At 41.3% G+C, this 17,116-nt stretch overlaps 1 protein-coding gene across 1 annotated transcript in view; it reads right to left on the bottom strand.

Annotated features, from left to right (window-relative positions):
- Window positions 1-17,116, bottom strand: part of LOC138560969 (pancreatic alpha-amylase-like) — a 200,509-nt gene that overhangs the window by 9,763 nt on the left and 173,630 nt on the right. Inside the window, exons 10-11 of the mRNA XM_069642753.1 lie at window positions 14,288-14,409; window positions 14,066-14,193 (exon numbers count right to left, since the gene is read on the bottom strand). Coding sequence (XP_069498854.1) covers window positions 14,066-14,193; window positions 14,288-14,409 — 250 coding nt within the window. The remainder of the gene's footprint in view (window positions 1-14,065; window positions 14,194-14,287; window positions 14,410-17,116) is intronic.

The following is a 17,116-nucleotide window of genomic DNA, read 5'->3' on the forward strand; positions in this document are numbered from 1 at the left end:
ACCCTGTGATAAATCCTATGCTGAACCCAAAAAGGACAGGTGTGCCCGTTGCCAGTTGTTATGGAGTGATTGAGTACTGTATAATGTCAGTAAAACAGGCAATCGCATCCGAAGGAAATCATGTCGTCAGATGCGTGGTAGTCCCTGGTAGTGCACCTCTGAATCGGTGTAACCGGGCTCCATGGTCATCAGCCTAGGCGAGTAAGAGAGGGAGGAACAGCCTCCCGCTTGATGTGTGCCGCACTGTCAGCTCCGCTCAGAATGTCTCCAGGTATGCGGAAGAGGAGCATATCTCCTCCAGAAAGCGACCATGAGAACCCGACAAAGACATGAGGTTGAACTCTTGTTCTGTCTTCACCTGAAGACACAGGAGACTTTAACTCTCCTCCAATACCCTCCACGGGACAGTAGAACAGAATGTCAGTAAGTGTGCAGGCTCAGCTCCTGGAAAGTATTTCCAGGTCAACCCAAGGTGGTTTCTTGGCCATTCTTTGATGAAGCTAGGCTTTATGCCAGTTACCTGCACAAACAAACTGTGGAGAGATTGCACGTCCCCCAATGACCACCCACCACCAATATTATTGGCTTGCTTGTGCAGCAGTGGTCGCTGGTGTAGCGCTTTCCTGGAAGGGACACTCTGAAAGCAGGCGTAACATGCATCTTGTTTTATCAGGGTTGCTTTTGTTCCAGTCAGCAGGCATCGCTCTCCAATCTGGAGGCAAAGCAGCATTTTAGCACCAGGACAGGAATGCCCCACACTATCTCTGAACCTTTGCTGATGCTCCAAGGCTGCACCCCAATAAGTGGACATACATAGATTAAGGACAACCAACATTGGACATTTATTTTTAAGTGCAGGTTTACAGTACGGCCAGCTGCGCTTAGGATGTGACCATGATGGGTGACGTGCTAGAGTGGAGGCAGAGGAAGTGAGGGACAGAGGCAGGTTAGAGGCGAGGGAAAAATGTTAGCTTTTCTAGCTAGGATAGATAGCTGGGTTGAGCGAATGCTGCTGACTGAGCACATAATGCAATCCAATCACATGTTTGTGTCCCATTGAGGTGGAATCAGGATTTCATCCATCTGTAATTGACCACAATTAGGACAATCACGTTTCGGGATATTCATTTTCTTTTTAGTAGCGCAGAGCTGAAACCTATGTTTTCCTTGCAGGTGCAGTGGCAAACGCTCTTTTGATTGTTAGCTTATCTTGCAGCCAAGCAGAGCCAAGCTAAGCAGAGCCCAGAACGGACTACTTGAAGTTGCAGGCGCTTCCATTTTGGTGCATTTTGTTGCATCTCTTCGGATTGTAGGTGTGTGTTGTATGTTGGAGACGACACAAAGTTTGTAGGTGTTTGATTTGCCCACCCATTGATCGACCATGTGTATGAAGTATTAGGCATTTCGCAGCCAATGCTATTAGATGCACACAAAAGAGCCCAAACTGTTGGGATTGCCCGTGCCTGTTAAACAGTGACATACAATTTCATGTCTGAACACCCCTTCTAAAGTACTCACATTTTCCAGGGGTGGGTTTAATGAAAGGTCTACAGGCCTCATCATAGGTTTGACCATTATCTGGCAGTACATTTGCAGAATTAACACCAATCTCAGTTACCAATGCTGCCACTCCATCATAGGGCATTACCACAAGATCATGACTGGTGGTAAGCCAGTGTAAATCTCCATTTTATGAGTCCATAGGACTCCATGGGGATTTTCTTTTCGAATTTACCATGAACGGTAATACCGTGTGGTAAATTGGCTGAGCTTTGGCAGTATGCTGGAATATTTACCCTCACAATCTTTCTGGATGTAAAACCTCAACCTTACCACATAACTTAAAGTACCATGGTGCGGTCATCTGGGGGTAAAGTGGCAGTAATGGATTACCACCACTTTATTGCCATTTTTACTGCATCACCGTATTTGTAATGAGGTAATCGAACCTTGGTTGGGCATTCCTTTATTTTGGTCTATTGCCTTTAAGGTTTATTGGGTTCCAACTGCTATTACCTCACACCCCTCCTGAAGAATATTACCTGCACTTGACCCGCCTTACCCCAACGGCAAAGGAGGTAGACCCTTCAGGCTGTCTCTGTTTCAGCTTTCTGATTGGGCTCAATGCTCATTTAGTGTGCAGCTAAGTGTGCACTTACCCACTACTCAACCATGCACTCTTGCAGATCAGTAGTCATTTTGTCACAACCAGAGAAATAGCCACGTTTGGAAAACCATCAATGTTTCTCTCCATTTTGTCCTCATTCAATTAAGTCAAAAATGCTTGTTCTCCTTTTTTTCCCACGTTATCACATGAGGAGGACCCAGCCCATCAAGTCACTTCTCAAATCCAGAGGCTCTGGCCAATGTGGACTGGCCAGTCTACTTATGTTATCTGATCCAAATGTGGCAGTGGCTTGATCTCTGTTTCTTTATGACCAAAACACAGGCAATCATGAAACTTCACCCCCGCTTCAACAGTGGGTAAAAATATTTAGTGGCATATATGTGGGTAACGAGGGTGTTTGAATTACTGAATGATATTTTAGACTGTTTTGCACTTTATTGTGGATCCACTGTATCATTAATTGGCCTCTCAATATTGAACTGTATACCCACATTTCATAAAAGACCTTTCATTTGATTACAGTGTTTTCTGTTGGTGTGAGGAAGACTTTGTAGTGGCATAGATGTGCACAAATGTTTCTTTTAATTATGCAATGCTCTGTTGGACTATTTTGCACTTTATTGAGGATCTTTTGTATTGATATTATCTATATTGTTATTGTGGCAATAAGCCACGAGGTGACGGGCCAATACCGCCCCATGTCATGCCCCCGGGGCGAGTTATAGGTCTGAGCGTAGATAGATCCTTAACGGTGCCCCGGGGGCATTACCTCGGGGCGGTATTGGCCCGCCACCGAGTGGCTTATTGCCATTAGTACCCCGGTCCGTTAGACCGGGGTACTAATTGCTTTTTTGAGAAACCGGCTAAAAAAATGGCCACCACCATGGAAAGGGAAAACGTAGTCCGTTTTCCCTTTCCATGGCAGCCATCGGGAGCAGACGCGCTGGGAGCAGAAGTGTTCCCAGCGCGTTCGCTTCCGAGACCAGAAGAAAAAAGAAGGTAAGTGGGGTCGGGATGGCGGAAGGGAGGGGATGGGGAGGAAAAAAAAAAAAAAAGAACCGCGGTCTCCGGCGGGGGGCAATGGAAGACTCCAGCAGTGTGGGGGCTTGGAGCGGGGATGGCCCCGCTCCGTGTCTCCACACGGCTGGAGGTTTCCATCGTCCCCTGCCGGAGACTGCGGGATAGAAGGTAAGTGGGGTGGGGAGGGAGGAGGGAGGAAAGGCTGGGGGGAAAAAAAAATCTTACCTGCCCCGTTTCGAGCCTCCTCATTGGCTGAGGGGCTGCCACGCCCCTCGCCGGGAACAGAGTAGCCGGCACGCACAGCGTGGACGGGAATACCGTGTGGTATGGCTCGCAAATGAGCCAATCACCACACAGTATTCCTGTTCAGCCGCGTGTGCCGGGTACTAATTTACTGTATTTCCCCACTCTTTATATGAGATTTTATTTGAAATCAGTACTCACCATCTTTATTGTGTCAAGATTAATCTGTTTATGTGTTGCAAACTATTTGTACACAGTTTGAATGCTTATTGTCTGTACTTTTATGGGCTACAGCGAGGATAATGATGAAGTAATCTCTTTCCTGAACTACAGGACTCACATTTTACACAGATAATAGTACAAAGAACATTGATTTTCTGCAGATGATATCATTGTAGTTTGACGGCTTATATTATTAAATGAAAACAGGCTGACATGAAACTTGGCACTGGCTAAACTGAATTGTAATGTAATGTATTATCAACTCAGGAAAATCCCCAAAAGATGAACAATAACAGTAACGGTTGAATTAGACAGGATTTTGCAACTCCTCGACCCCACTAGATTTTACAACAAAAAATATTACAAAGCATGTAACATTGTATTGCATTTAAAGGATATTGTCACCGTTTTTAAAATAAAATAGAGGTGTCAGAGAGGCTAGGTAATCCGTAAAGACAGCACGTTGAAACTTGTGATCTTCTGCAAAAAGTATATTCAGAGCTGTTGTACCAATGAGAAGGAAATTAAACCAAACAGCATTTGGAGATGGGGGGGGGGTGCAAGTGTTAGGGAGAATGTTCAGTTTCTGTGCTAATTCCCTTTATACTATGAGACCCCCCAGCCCTTTGCTGGAATATGGGACCTCCTGCGTGAGTGGGCCTTTTTGCCACCCACTCATGCCTTGTCTCTCTGGGGTCCCCCCAAACATCCCACCCACACTTATTTTTTACTATTGCCCACCCGCCCAAACCCTTATTTGCCCTTTCCCACCCCCCCTAAAAAATTTGATGAGCACATACGATGTAATGTGCACGTTCAAAAGCCTGGCGATGTAATAGCTGGCGATGAAACAACGTCGTACCCTGCTTTTTATATAGTGCCGCACAGCATCCTTTGTGCAATGCCACTGAGGAGTCCCTTCGACTCCTCCAAATGTTTAAATACATTTTCTTCTGTGAACTACAGTTCCCAAGAATAGCAGGACAACTTTTGCCTTACTTATCTTTTTCCTTTGTGGGTCCAGCACACACCACCTTATGTGGAGTGCTGGGGGTTACCTAGTAACTCCTTATCCCACTTCTATTGTAAGTTTTTGTTACACTAACTAACTTGAATCACTGGTGGTATGGTTTCTCTTTACTACCTTGGGTAACCATTTTACCAAAATGGGCCCTGTCTTGTTTTTTTGCCATTTCTTGTTTGTTAGTTCCTTCTGGGCTGTTACTCTGTTGTTTATATCAGGTTTGAGTCCATTGTGTGTCTTGCCTTTACCAGGCTTCAGACCTGAAGCCCGCCCAGGCTCCATTGTGTCTGGGAAACCAGGAAGTGAGGCAGGAGTCCGAAACTTCACTGTCCTTTGTTAGCAGGCATGCCTGACTGAAACCAGTTCCAACTGGGCAGGAGGCAGTCCTAGAGGACTCCTCCCCTGTGTGATTGGCAGCTTAGTGCTATGAATGAACAGGATTTTGCATATAAGGTGAGGGTTTTGGGACTACAAACAAACACCTTTGGGGAGGTAAGAGGATTATGAGCCTTCTACTTGGCACATCCTCTATAATTTTATTAGGCAAAGCCTAGAACAACAAACAAAACAGTGCCAAGGGGCTTATTGCGTTCCCTTTTCAATTAGTATCCCAATGCTTGCCACATTAATCACCAGAAATTGACTAGATTCCAAACAAATTTACAAAAATATATCTCATTTATTAGTTTTCATCATCATTAAAAACCTTAGAATGTATTCGTCATCAACATTAAAAACTTCAATAACCAGACAACTGGTGTAAAGTGCAAATGCTAATAGCAGGTACCCTTTCACAATTGGGGGTAAAGCAGCAGAATAAACAGAAAAAAATATAAAGTAATCACAACAAATACCAAACAATAATAAGCAGTGTGAAACCAGGAGTGAATAAAGATTGAAGTCGCTCCAGGGTAGTGTTGTGCAAGTGTCACCAAAAAACAACTTAATAACTCACTACATTCATTCTAATTCAAATTCAGACAAACTCATTCATTCATCACTTTCCCAACACGTTTCTTTCTGAACGTGTGTGTAAACAAAGTAAACAGAAATTCTTCAGGGGTAGTCTGCCGTCTACTAAAACCAAAATAACCCACTCATGGTGTTGCTTAGGGTACAATTCATCTAGTAACAACTACAATCCGATTATTGCTTGGTTAAACACGAGAAAATAGATAAAAAGCAAAATATCAATTATAATTGCTTAGGGCACATATTCATATGAATTGGTAGTCCAGACGCTACTTGTCGTTTGAATGGTCCAAGAAGCGTTTGAAAATCAACAGCAAGGGATGGACTCCATATATCAAAAGTGGAGGTTCACGACGAAATACAACAAAGGTTATCCGAGTTAAACGGTCTTAAATCCCATGTGGCCATAATCGGGAGTTACACAGCACACCATTGCCTGATCAGTCCTTGTGCAGTCACAGTTACACAGTAGATGAAACCATATACTGTCCTTTTTAAGTCGTATTGGAATAGTTGTTGCTTAAACTGTGTTCCGTGAACCGGATTCTGGATTGGTGTCCTGTGGCGTTTCCTGCTAGCAAACAGCTACTAAGGTGCTGCAGGTGCCGGTTAGTGGCCGCATTAGCGCATATCCTCCAGCGATATTCCATCCGTGCTCGCAGTGCTCTTGCTGTTGAGGGTTTTCGGACTGCAGGAAGAGTCGACCACTGGAACATCAAATCCGAAGAAGATGCACAGAGAAGCCAGCAGCACCTTGCAGGACCACGAAAGCACCAGTGACTTAAGAGTTGTTGTATCCCTTGTCAGGGATCAAGTGTGTTTTTTTTATAATCCCCTTGGTGTACTCCCAGAGCATGCACCGTTAAATCACAGTTGGTGGAGTCCAGACACATCATGGCTGAATCATATAACATTTCGTTTACAGAGGCCCAAATAGCAGAGCTCATAGAGGGTCCTTAATTTTTTGAAAATCTCCAATTGCCTAATCAAGAAAATAGCATTTCAGGCGATGCCTTACATAGGCTCAAAAAGAAACAATGTTGCACTGAAATGTATGGGCACGTCTTGAAAGAATACCTTAAATCAAGTATCATACCACAAGGATTACAGGTTAAGATTATTCCCTGTTTATTCCTAGATGATACAGAATATAAGGTAGCATTTAGTCAGGTGGCAACTAAGTGTAGCCATGATTTATTAGTTTTAACGATCAGCACAGCCCAAAGAGTGAGTCAGAAAATTATACAAACAGTTCTTGAGCAAGAAAAATCTTTTCTGACAAATTCATTGATTATTGAAGCAAAACATAAACAAGTAGAGAAATCATTTCAAGAATTTAAAAATATAACTATTGAATAAAAGACAAGTAAACTTAAAAAAGATATCTCCATGTTCAAAAAAGAGGTGATCTACCCATGCCTGGCAGAAGACTTTGGCTACCAAACATTCTGGAAACAACATGGTGGTCAGAATACTGGTGCTGGCAGGAGGAGAGGAGTTACCTTTTCGGATACATCTTTGAGCAATTCGGGCAATGAGGATTTAGCTAGCTAACTTCAATTCAGGGAATTACTCTTTTTGAGGAAGGGGCGGCCACAGAGGCCGCAGGAATTTCCAACAAGGCAGAGCCACCCACATGCAGAATCACATGCAGGTGCAGAATGCCCCCGACGCAAGGGCATCGGAACTTCCAAACACGCAATCGGTTTTACCGTTGGTAAATGAGATTCTACCTATTTTCAACTTGTCCCCGTGAGTTCTCACGGAACCGGAACTGTCTATTTTAAAATGAGGTCTCTCGTTTGTTCCTACCCAGACCCTGAGCGCCATGCATCTTACCAGTGAGGTTCAAAATTTCTTGAGAAAAGTCAGATTGAGAGTGTACTTTTCGGATACTTCTGGACTGGCGAAACCTTCACCTTTAACGTCAAACTCTTTTGATCTTCAGCCGGAAGTATTGTCTTTAGCAAAAAACATTCTCAAGGAATTAGAAAAATGTATTGAGCACCCAAGGAGCATTATGGGGCCGAATTCGAAACCAGCTGAATTTCATGCTATAGAGCCCTTGGCTCAGGATTCTACAATAGTAATTAAAACAGCTGACAAGGTGGGCAGCATAGTTGTGTGGGATGCTGAGCTATACGATCAGGAGGTTCTCAGATTACTTAATATTCTGGGCCATTATCCAAAAAATCATCAGTGATCCAACGGCCATGATTAAGTAGAAAAAACTCCAACTTAGCGAAAGAGCTGTAAAAGAGGGCTTCTTGTCTAGTAAGGAATTTGAATTCATTAAACACTCGGAAGAACAAATTCCTTTATTCTATGTCATCTCTAAAGTGCATAAAGACACCTTGAAACCATTGGGCCGTCCAATTGTATCTGGATGTGGTCCTATTTTAGAACCATTGTCTAAATACACTGATGTCTTTATCAAACCGATAGCAATGGTTACTCCTACATTCTTGTTAGATTCAAGGGATATCATCAACCTTGTAGAAGGATTGGCTTTTAATTCCACCAAGCAAATCCTTGTTACATTAGATATAGAAGCCCTCTATATTAATATTCTAAAGACAAAGCTATTCACAGCCTGCGTGTCATGTTGGATAGACGTCTCCCTCCTCACGTTGTCCCAACAGAGTTTTTGACAACATGTGCAGGATTGGTTTTAGCTAATAGTTTCTTCAAGTTTAAGGACACTTATTTTTTACAAATCAAAGGAACTGCGATGGGATACACTTTTGCTCCCAATCTGGCCATCATTTTTATGGCTTTGTTTGAAGAAAATAGTGTGTTGAATAATATCAATCCTTTTCTCAGACACATCAAGTTATATCGTAGGTATATAAACGATATTCTTGTTATTTGGGAGGGCAATGTAGACACACTGGTGTTGTTCGTAGCTTGGCTCAAACAGGTGGATTCTAACATACATTTCACCTTTGAGCATTCAATCATCTGTATTCCTTTCCTCGATTTATCCATCTATGATGAAGAAGGGTTTCTCAGACAGAACTCTACAGGAAACCTACGGAAAGGAACACTACTCTCCAATACGAGAGTCAACATCCTAAAGCTTGCTACGCAACCTCCCATATGGCATGTTTTTACGACTATGTCGTAATGGCACTAGTATTATGCATTCTAATAAACATGCCGAGGTTCTACAGGCTAGACTTTTGCAATGTGGCTGTCCCAAAAAATTGGTTAAACATTCAAGGAAAAAGAGTCTGCTATATTAATTGCAATGCTTTACTCGCTGCTAAAATCAAAGGCCCAGATCAACAGCAAATGGTTTGTGATTCCACCTATTTCCAATATAGTGACACTATCACAGCTATCATTTTGAAGAACTGGAGGATTCTCAATTCAACCGGTTCGAAGCTACAAAAACCTCTATTTGCTTTCAAAAAAAGCAAACATTTGGGACAGAAACTAACACGGGCCAATAGACTACCCTTGCGATACAATTTGATCAGAGACATTAATCTCAACCCAGTAAGAGGCCATTATGCTTGTGTTTCATGCGTGGCCTGCAAGTTTTCTAAAAAAAAATGACAGAGTTTTCAAGTGAGGGTAACAAGTGGGAGTTACATACTTTTACTACATGTAAAAGTAAGAATGTTATTTATGCCATCCAATGCCCGTGTCACATGTATATTGGAAAAACTTCAAGAGAGGTCCATGTGCACATCAATGAACATCGTTCTAAAATTAGAACGCGCACATTACCCGCACCATTACTCCTCCATTTCATTAAAATGGGCCATGACGTTGAACAATTGTCATGGTTTTGTATTGAAAACATTTCTGCCAATGGGGCTGTGCAAATGGCCAATAAATTGGCCTACAAAGAATAAATGTGGATCTTCAATTTGAAGACACTGCACATAGGCCTCAATATGCAAGAATCATCAGACTTCAACTGCAGTTAGAGCCATGTCATCAGGTTCTACCTTCCTCTTCTTATCCTCTCTTTTGTGAGAGAATTGGCCCTCTCCTGTCATAAGACTTGGAAGTTGATTTCGATCATGCTTCCGCATTTTTCCATTCCTGCCTGTTCTCCTTTTGGGTCGGCCTAATCACCATGATTATGGCTCCCAATAGTTATAATGCTTGAGGGTATTCCATTTAATTCCCTGGAGTCGGGGTGTCCTTTTATGTCTCCCGCTGTGGGGCTGCCCATCCTGGCCCATGTGATCGGTGACAACACCATCTGAGTATTCCATTCAGGCCTTGTCTATTTGATGTTGTATTTGCTACGACGCCATGTAATTCATGGTGGTTCAATTTAAATAAATTTAATTTAAAAAATGTTTTTAATCTTCCAGTCTTAATTTGTTGTTATTATTTGGTTCACATGACTCATGACGCATCAGCTGAGCCAACACTAAACACTACACGCTAACACTAAAGCGTGTCTCAGCTGAGGCGTGCTGCACGTCAAATGTGTCATGCTGTACCGGTATTTTTGTTGACTTGTGTTTCTGGGCATGCGCAGTCTATTAAGTCCCATTGTAGCCAGTACACTTCGGCTAGAGCTGGCGTTCCAGTAAGAGTCCCCGTGCGAGTGAGTACACTCATTTTCTTTCTTGGTTCAGCCCACGTATTCAATGAGTGGCAGTAGCATTTCCCGTGCTTTGCCCTCTGTGGCGGCCTACAGCCTTTTTGACAGCCAGTCTGTTTATTTTCAGCTACATGCAGGCTTGCATAGTTCACCTTTTATGGGGTGTCATGAATACGAGACAGATTTTTTTGGTTCTCACCTGATCAGCCATGCCCCTACATTGACGTTTTAATTTACATTGTAAAGGGCACTTGTTTAGGTTACACGGCCGATACAAATATTGTCATGTGATTCACATGATTGGAAGTATTTTATACATAAAGGGTATGTGGACACCAATTTTCCATACTTATGAAGCTTAATTGGGATAACTCTACTTAAAGAGTGTCGAGTTGCTGCCATTTGTCACTCTATTGGCAGGTGACCTCCAGGCTTTATTTACCTGTGTTCAGGTGAGCCCTCCTTTCTCTTTTTTTGAAAGTTGGTGATTTGTGTGTAACGTCAGTGGTATGCTAAACAATAATGGCCTTCCATTTCATTCAGGCCCTGTCTCTCCCACAGTCCTGCGCTCATGATATGGTGTTGGTTATTTCCGGTACAACTATCTAACCTTTGTAAGCAGTGGACTATATATACAAGGGTTGACCACGCTTTTAGGTGCATGCCTTTTATGACACTTTGGGTCACTGTAGCATATGCACTTTTGGATTTTGATTCAGCATACTTGGTTAGCATGGTTCTTCCCTTTTAGGCCTTACAAACCTCTCGCTTTGGGGCAACTCTTTAGGGTGGGGCAAAGTTCTATATTTTGGAATGGACGTGTCACTACCAATTTCTTGTTTGTTTACAATATCTTTACTGTGTGGGTTGCATGCGGCAAGGACACCAATGGTTTTTATATATAGTACCATGATAGGTTAGTGCATTCAATTTATGCACTTATTTCCTCCGTTTTGCAGCATACCTCTTATTATTCTTCTGATGAAGACGTTGACAAAATCAGCCTTTTACGTTGCAACCGGTTGAGAAACCTCAAAGGGGATGTGATCTTTTTGAATTATTGTGTTTAGATCCACCTCTGCGATAGATCATATGTAATAATTCTATTGCTTTTTCTAATACAAAAACAATAAGTTTGTCCGTGGTGACAAGTTGCATGTCCCACCTCTTAATGTTGTATTGCATTGGTATGTTTTTTTGTAATTGTTGGATGTATGATTGACACAGAGTGTAGATTGAGGTTTGAATGTTGCACTGTGAATGAAAATTATTGGTATGAATGTTTTTAGCTTTTTTTAGGTAGTCTTATGCTTCCCTGTTCCCTGCTATGTAATATAACTATGAAGTGTATAGTAATATGGTAAATACATTTTTGATACGACATTTGTAAAATAAATACGTCCCCTGGACAATTCTTTCAGCATTCCCCATTTTCCCATCGACAGGGAAGCTCTGCCAAAGACTGGCTGAAACTTTGCCAGCATCCGTGTGAGTCTACAGAAGTAAGAAATCTTTGTCCAGCGTCCCCTCACCAGAGTTCAGGACCGAGGGACAGAGGGACCGAGGACATTCCAACCGGGAATATTCGTTCCTCTTTGGCACTGAGAAAAAGGCACAAAAACCATGAAGAGCACTGAAACAAGTGGAATCCATTGATGCAGAGTCCGTCTCAAGAGTGCTGCCACAGAAGCCTGCCAGACGTCCTCCCTTTCGTCACCACGACCAAGGTTCAGGAACAAGGGTCTGCACCGCTGCATCAAGAAGGAAATCGGCTGGAACATCTGCTTCAATTATAAGGTACTGTGGGGCTTTGGGCTTAACTACCTTTAGCCAAATCTAGTGCTTCCTAGGTTGGGAAGTGCTTCTTTCTATCCTTTTGAATTACTTTAATTCACCTGTGCAGGTCTAACAGGTTGTGCACATCAGGTAGGCTCTCTTGAGTTCCTGGATTTTTCTTCAAAGAACTATTGACTGTTCAACTAACTTTTTCTAAAAATGTTGCATCAGAACTAGAACTCTCCTATTGAATTTGGCTGTCCTGGATCCCTAAAGGCATCCCTTCTGAACCATACTGGTTTTGGAAGTGTTTTTTCCCTATAAAGATTTTAATTGTTTGACACTTTTTGCTGAGGAAAAGACTTCCTACATCGCTATGGGAGGAAAGCCTTTTGTTACAGTGCTACATTGTTCTATTCTACTCTAACACTTTTTCCTTCCAAACTCAATATTGTATGGTGATCCATAAGTGCTACTACTGACCTTGATTGATGTCACTCCATGCTGGAAATGTTTTAGTACAAAAAGAAATTATTCACCTGCATTATTGCTGCTTGAATAACTTAATTCTGAACTTCTACTATTAGTTGCTGCATATTTAGTGTGATTAATTTGCTTTGTGTATAGATAAATACATAATTTAAATATAACTTTTAAGGGTGTTACTTGAATTATTGTATTTACTGATTTCATTGTACTGCTCTACAGCTCACAACACCCCTTGTAAAATAAGCCTGGTTGCTCAGCCACTCTACCAACTTGTGCAGTACAGGCCTATGTTAAATGTTAGGTCACTAATACCAAGCAGCTATGTCTTGTAAAGTGCCACACCAGCTGGACTCTACAAAATATTACCTAACAAGATAGATGCTGAGCTTTTCTGTTCCATGAGGAGAGGAGGGACATCAATTAGATTGGAACATCAGTGTATTGTTTCAGTGCAGCTTTGTGATTTTCAGTCAACAGTTTATTGGGAGTTCTTGTGTTCCATGAGGACGAACGGAAAGTGATCGACTGAAGGATAGAGAGCTTCTTTACAAGGCAGCCTTATCACTGGGGGCAAATAGTTAATTCAGAGATCTGAATGGATCAACGTGAAGCACTCGTCAGCGGGATGTGTAATAATTCATTGTAATGCAAACATATAATCCTGGGAAAACAGCCCAGTTTGATTCCTTGTACTCCAATTATGGGGAGAAAAGCAATAAGAACAGCAGTCAGTAGAAATGCGTGGAGGAATTCTTTACGTGAAGTCTTATGATCCTGTACAAACTATATTCATATATCCTGTGTTTCAACTAATTGGACAAAGACAGTGTGAAGCATAGAAATTCATTGTTGTTAAGTCTTATGCTCATGGGCATAGTACATTGCAATCACTTGTATTTCACCAAGAGTAAAGTTGAGTAATATTCTGTTGGAGGTGGAGTGATTCAATGTAGTGCAATGTAATCTTGGTCTAACGCTATGGTCTAATCTCTTAAACTCTGATCAAACAGCAGGAAGCAATCAGTACAGCAGTCGGTGCTGAAGGGATTGCCTAAGAGTGCAGTCTTGTGATCTTGGAAAACTATATTCTGAGCTTTTGTGCTCCAAGAATGTTGAGCAAAGAAATCAGTGCGGCAGTGAGCACTGGCGGTGTAAGCACACTGTGCATGTGCAACTGTGCCCGAAATTAGCCTCCTGCTCTCTCCTTTGCCTGTCACTTAAATTGGCCTCTTCAAGCAGGCATTTGAGTACTGCTTGCAATCCTAAATTATGACCATCTGAAGATACAATGCACGTACCTTACACCTGCCAATGTATATGTTTATAAATTGCCCCCAATTGATCCTATTTCAATCAGCTGTGATCTGATAGGTTGTCTTTTAGAAAGAGTTTGCCCAACATGTCTCACAGTACTATGGGCCTCATAACAAGTACTGCGGTGCGGGAATAGATGGTGAAAATGCAGTGGCAACTCATTACTGCAGGATTACCACAGCGCAAAATGCTGGCAGAAATTCTGCCACGTTAATACCAAAAATTAAATGAGGCCCACTGTCTTTTCAGTGTGAAAAATCACAATTGAATCCACTCAAACACATGAGCGCAATGCTGTGCATTACTCACCAGTCATCGTTATTGAAGATGATGAAGCCTTTGTTGCCACGACCGAAAGCAACTTGACTGTTTCCATTATCCCACCAGTTTGAGAACGGCTGGCCATCAACAGCGTTACGGAAAATGACCATGTTCCTAAAGAAAATTGTAAGGATGGTATGTTAAATATCATTTATTGATTTTCTGTTGGCTGCATTGCTAAAAAAAAGTCAATTTCCTTGTGACTTACTTTATTTGACGCCACCTGTGTTCACAGACCCAGTCGCCAGCACAGGTGGTATCAGCGTTTATGGACACGGGCTTGGTCGAACCATCTGGATTACGTGGTGGTCCAATCCAATCATTAACATCCTAAGTATTAGCAAATAAATATTATCAACCAGTTTTGCAAGATTATTTAATAACACATTAATAGAAGGAATATGATATAGTGAAATAAACGAATTCAAAATCATTAAGGTCTTTTTTTCAGGGAAGCAAGAGGAGGACAGTCCGTTACCTCCCTATTAAAGGAGGTCAGTGAAGTACAACATAGATGGTTGTTTGTGGGTCTTAAGAAGGACATTTAGGAGAACCACTTAGGTATAATATAGATAAGTATACTGGTGACCCTTGGAGATATGATATGATATGATGATATGATAGGTTAGTTATAACAAGGTTAATACCCAGAGGTTTCTAAGCGCGGACCCAGGGATCGAACTTAACTTTTCTAATTAGAGTAGATTAAAGAGGTCTAATGTCAACACCTAGTGAAGTGACGTTTTTAATTAAAGATATGTGTGTCTTTTATCCCTGTAGGGAGCCTCATCAAAGACCAGGGAGAGAGAATACATCACAAGATATACATAATGATTTTCAGAATGCCCTTGATGAATGTCTGGCAAATTTGAGACATCAGGACAGAAACCTATACAAGTTGGGTTATCATTCTTAGTGTATTACCAATGTTGGGTTAACAAGAAATTGAGCAACTTACGCTATAGTGACATTGAATTGAAGTGATATTGGAATTGCTGTTTGTTATTATGAATTTCTATATATGTGCATACATGACTGTATTGTGTCCCAAGTTTTATAAATGTATTTTGGTATATTTTGTATGATGTTTTATGTGTTAAACTATAATAATAATGTTTTGTAATAAGTTTGAGAATGAATAGGGGGTCTGATATTTATTTAAGTTTTTCCAGATGTTTTGTCTTTGGAAAGTGATATTTTGACACACAGTGATATACCTTCCTATAGTTGTGTAGTCCAATCCAATCATTAACATCCTAGGCATTAACAAATCAATATCATCATCCAGTTTTGCAATATTATTTAATAACAAATTAATAGAAGGAATATGATATAGTGAAATACATTGTGTGTGTTTGTGTTCATAATTTACCTACATGGTGGGACACCGCATAATAAATGTAGTATAAATTGTTGCAGCCTGTAATGTAATATATAGCACCTTGGAGTGTGTAGCACCTCACTGAATGTGATGGCATGTTGTTGCCAGCAATAATGTGGCATACAAATATAGCCAGTCTATGTTGCCAGTATAACATGTGAGTATGTGGCTGGAGACATGCAAGGTAAAGGATTTATAATACAGCAAAAAGCAAGGTGAAGCTGCAAGTTTAAAAGTGCACCAGATTTTTTTTCTCTTCTTTGGAATACCTCATACATAGGAGACTACATTATTGAGAGAACTGACTGATTTAATTAACAATTACTAATCACTAGTGCTAACTCATTAACATTATAATGTAATCTCTATGTGCAAATTTGGTGAAAATACATATTCTGAAATTCGTTTTTCAAACGTGCACTGAATTTTCTTTTCTCCCTTATTGATCTGTGTTTGCAGCAAACAGAGAGCCTGTATACCAGGAAATGATATTAGATGCAGTTGCCCACTGTGTAACTGGCCTATTGTACCGAAGGAAGTGTGATGCTGACTTTTAACTTGATTGGTGCAAAGTATCTGCAGTTATATTAAGTAAGTAAAATGGGAAGGTGCAGAACTTTTATTTGGGGGAACAAGGACAGAGGGAGAGTTAGTTCGGGTGGACTGAGCTCTGAGACAGATGTGCATGGTCTCACTCAGCACTGGCTAAGAGAACCTTCGGTTCTCGCCACGCATTTCAAAAATCCGAGATAACAGAGGCAACCCCTGCTGACTGGGCCTGCTCTTCTGAAGTGAGTGAAAGGAGGTTATGTGGGAGAGGGAACTGCTAATCTTTGGTAAGCATCCAGTCGAAGTGAGGTTATTCTTGTGCAATTGTTTGACGAATGTGGTCTAAGAATACCAGACAGTCAGAGTAGCAAAGCAAAAGAAAATCCCTTGCATTTTTATTCGTCATGTGTTGAATCATAAAATGTGATGCCTATTTTTGAAAAGGGTTTATTTGCACTGCAACTGTGTTCTTCTCTTCTTATTTTGTTACAGGTAGTGCTGAAATGTAAATGGTAAGAATTGTATCATGACATTGTAATTGTCTGCAATATAATATAATAAAAAAGTAGTGATTCAGAGTTTTATTGTTGTGGGAATTGCATATGAGGAGTTGGGGAAGATGTGTGTTCTTTGCTAATACATTTGGCAATTTGCTCATGCAGATAGAATAACAGACAGACTAAGCGGTGATAAATAGGTGTATGCGTGTTTACCCCATTGCATGTTGTTTGGGGAAATATAATATAACATATAGATTACTGGGGGTCTTTGAACCAGTAATGAGGCCTACGGGCGCATAATTCACTGGTGTAAATAAATCAGTGATACTGGCCACAGGTTGTAGGTGGCACTCTATGTAAAAGTGTGTGGTGTCCCTGAATGTAGGTCCAAGGCTCTCTATAGATCACTAAGAGTATTATAATAGTAAGGAAGGTTTTGTGTATGACGGGGCTATAATGTAGGGAAGGAAAATTATGCTCACACCAAGTACTTTACTACCACCAAGTAATTTCTTACCACCAAATACTGCCAACAATACATATTACTAGATTCGCCAATATAATATAACAAGGTATGGTCTCTAGGATGATGTGAGGCCAAACCCAA

The sequence above is a fragment of the Ambystoma mexicanum genome, chromosome 1q, assembly GCF_040938575.1.
Source record: "Ambystoma mexicanum isolate Mex_15411 chromosome 1q, UKY_AmexF1_1, whole genome shotgun sequence".
Classification (NCBI taxonomy): domain Eukaryota; kingdom Metazoa; phylum Chordata; class Amphibia; order Caudata; family Ambystomatidae; genus Ambystoma; species Ambystoma mexicanum.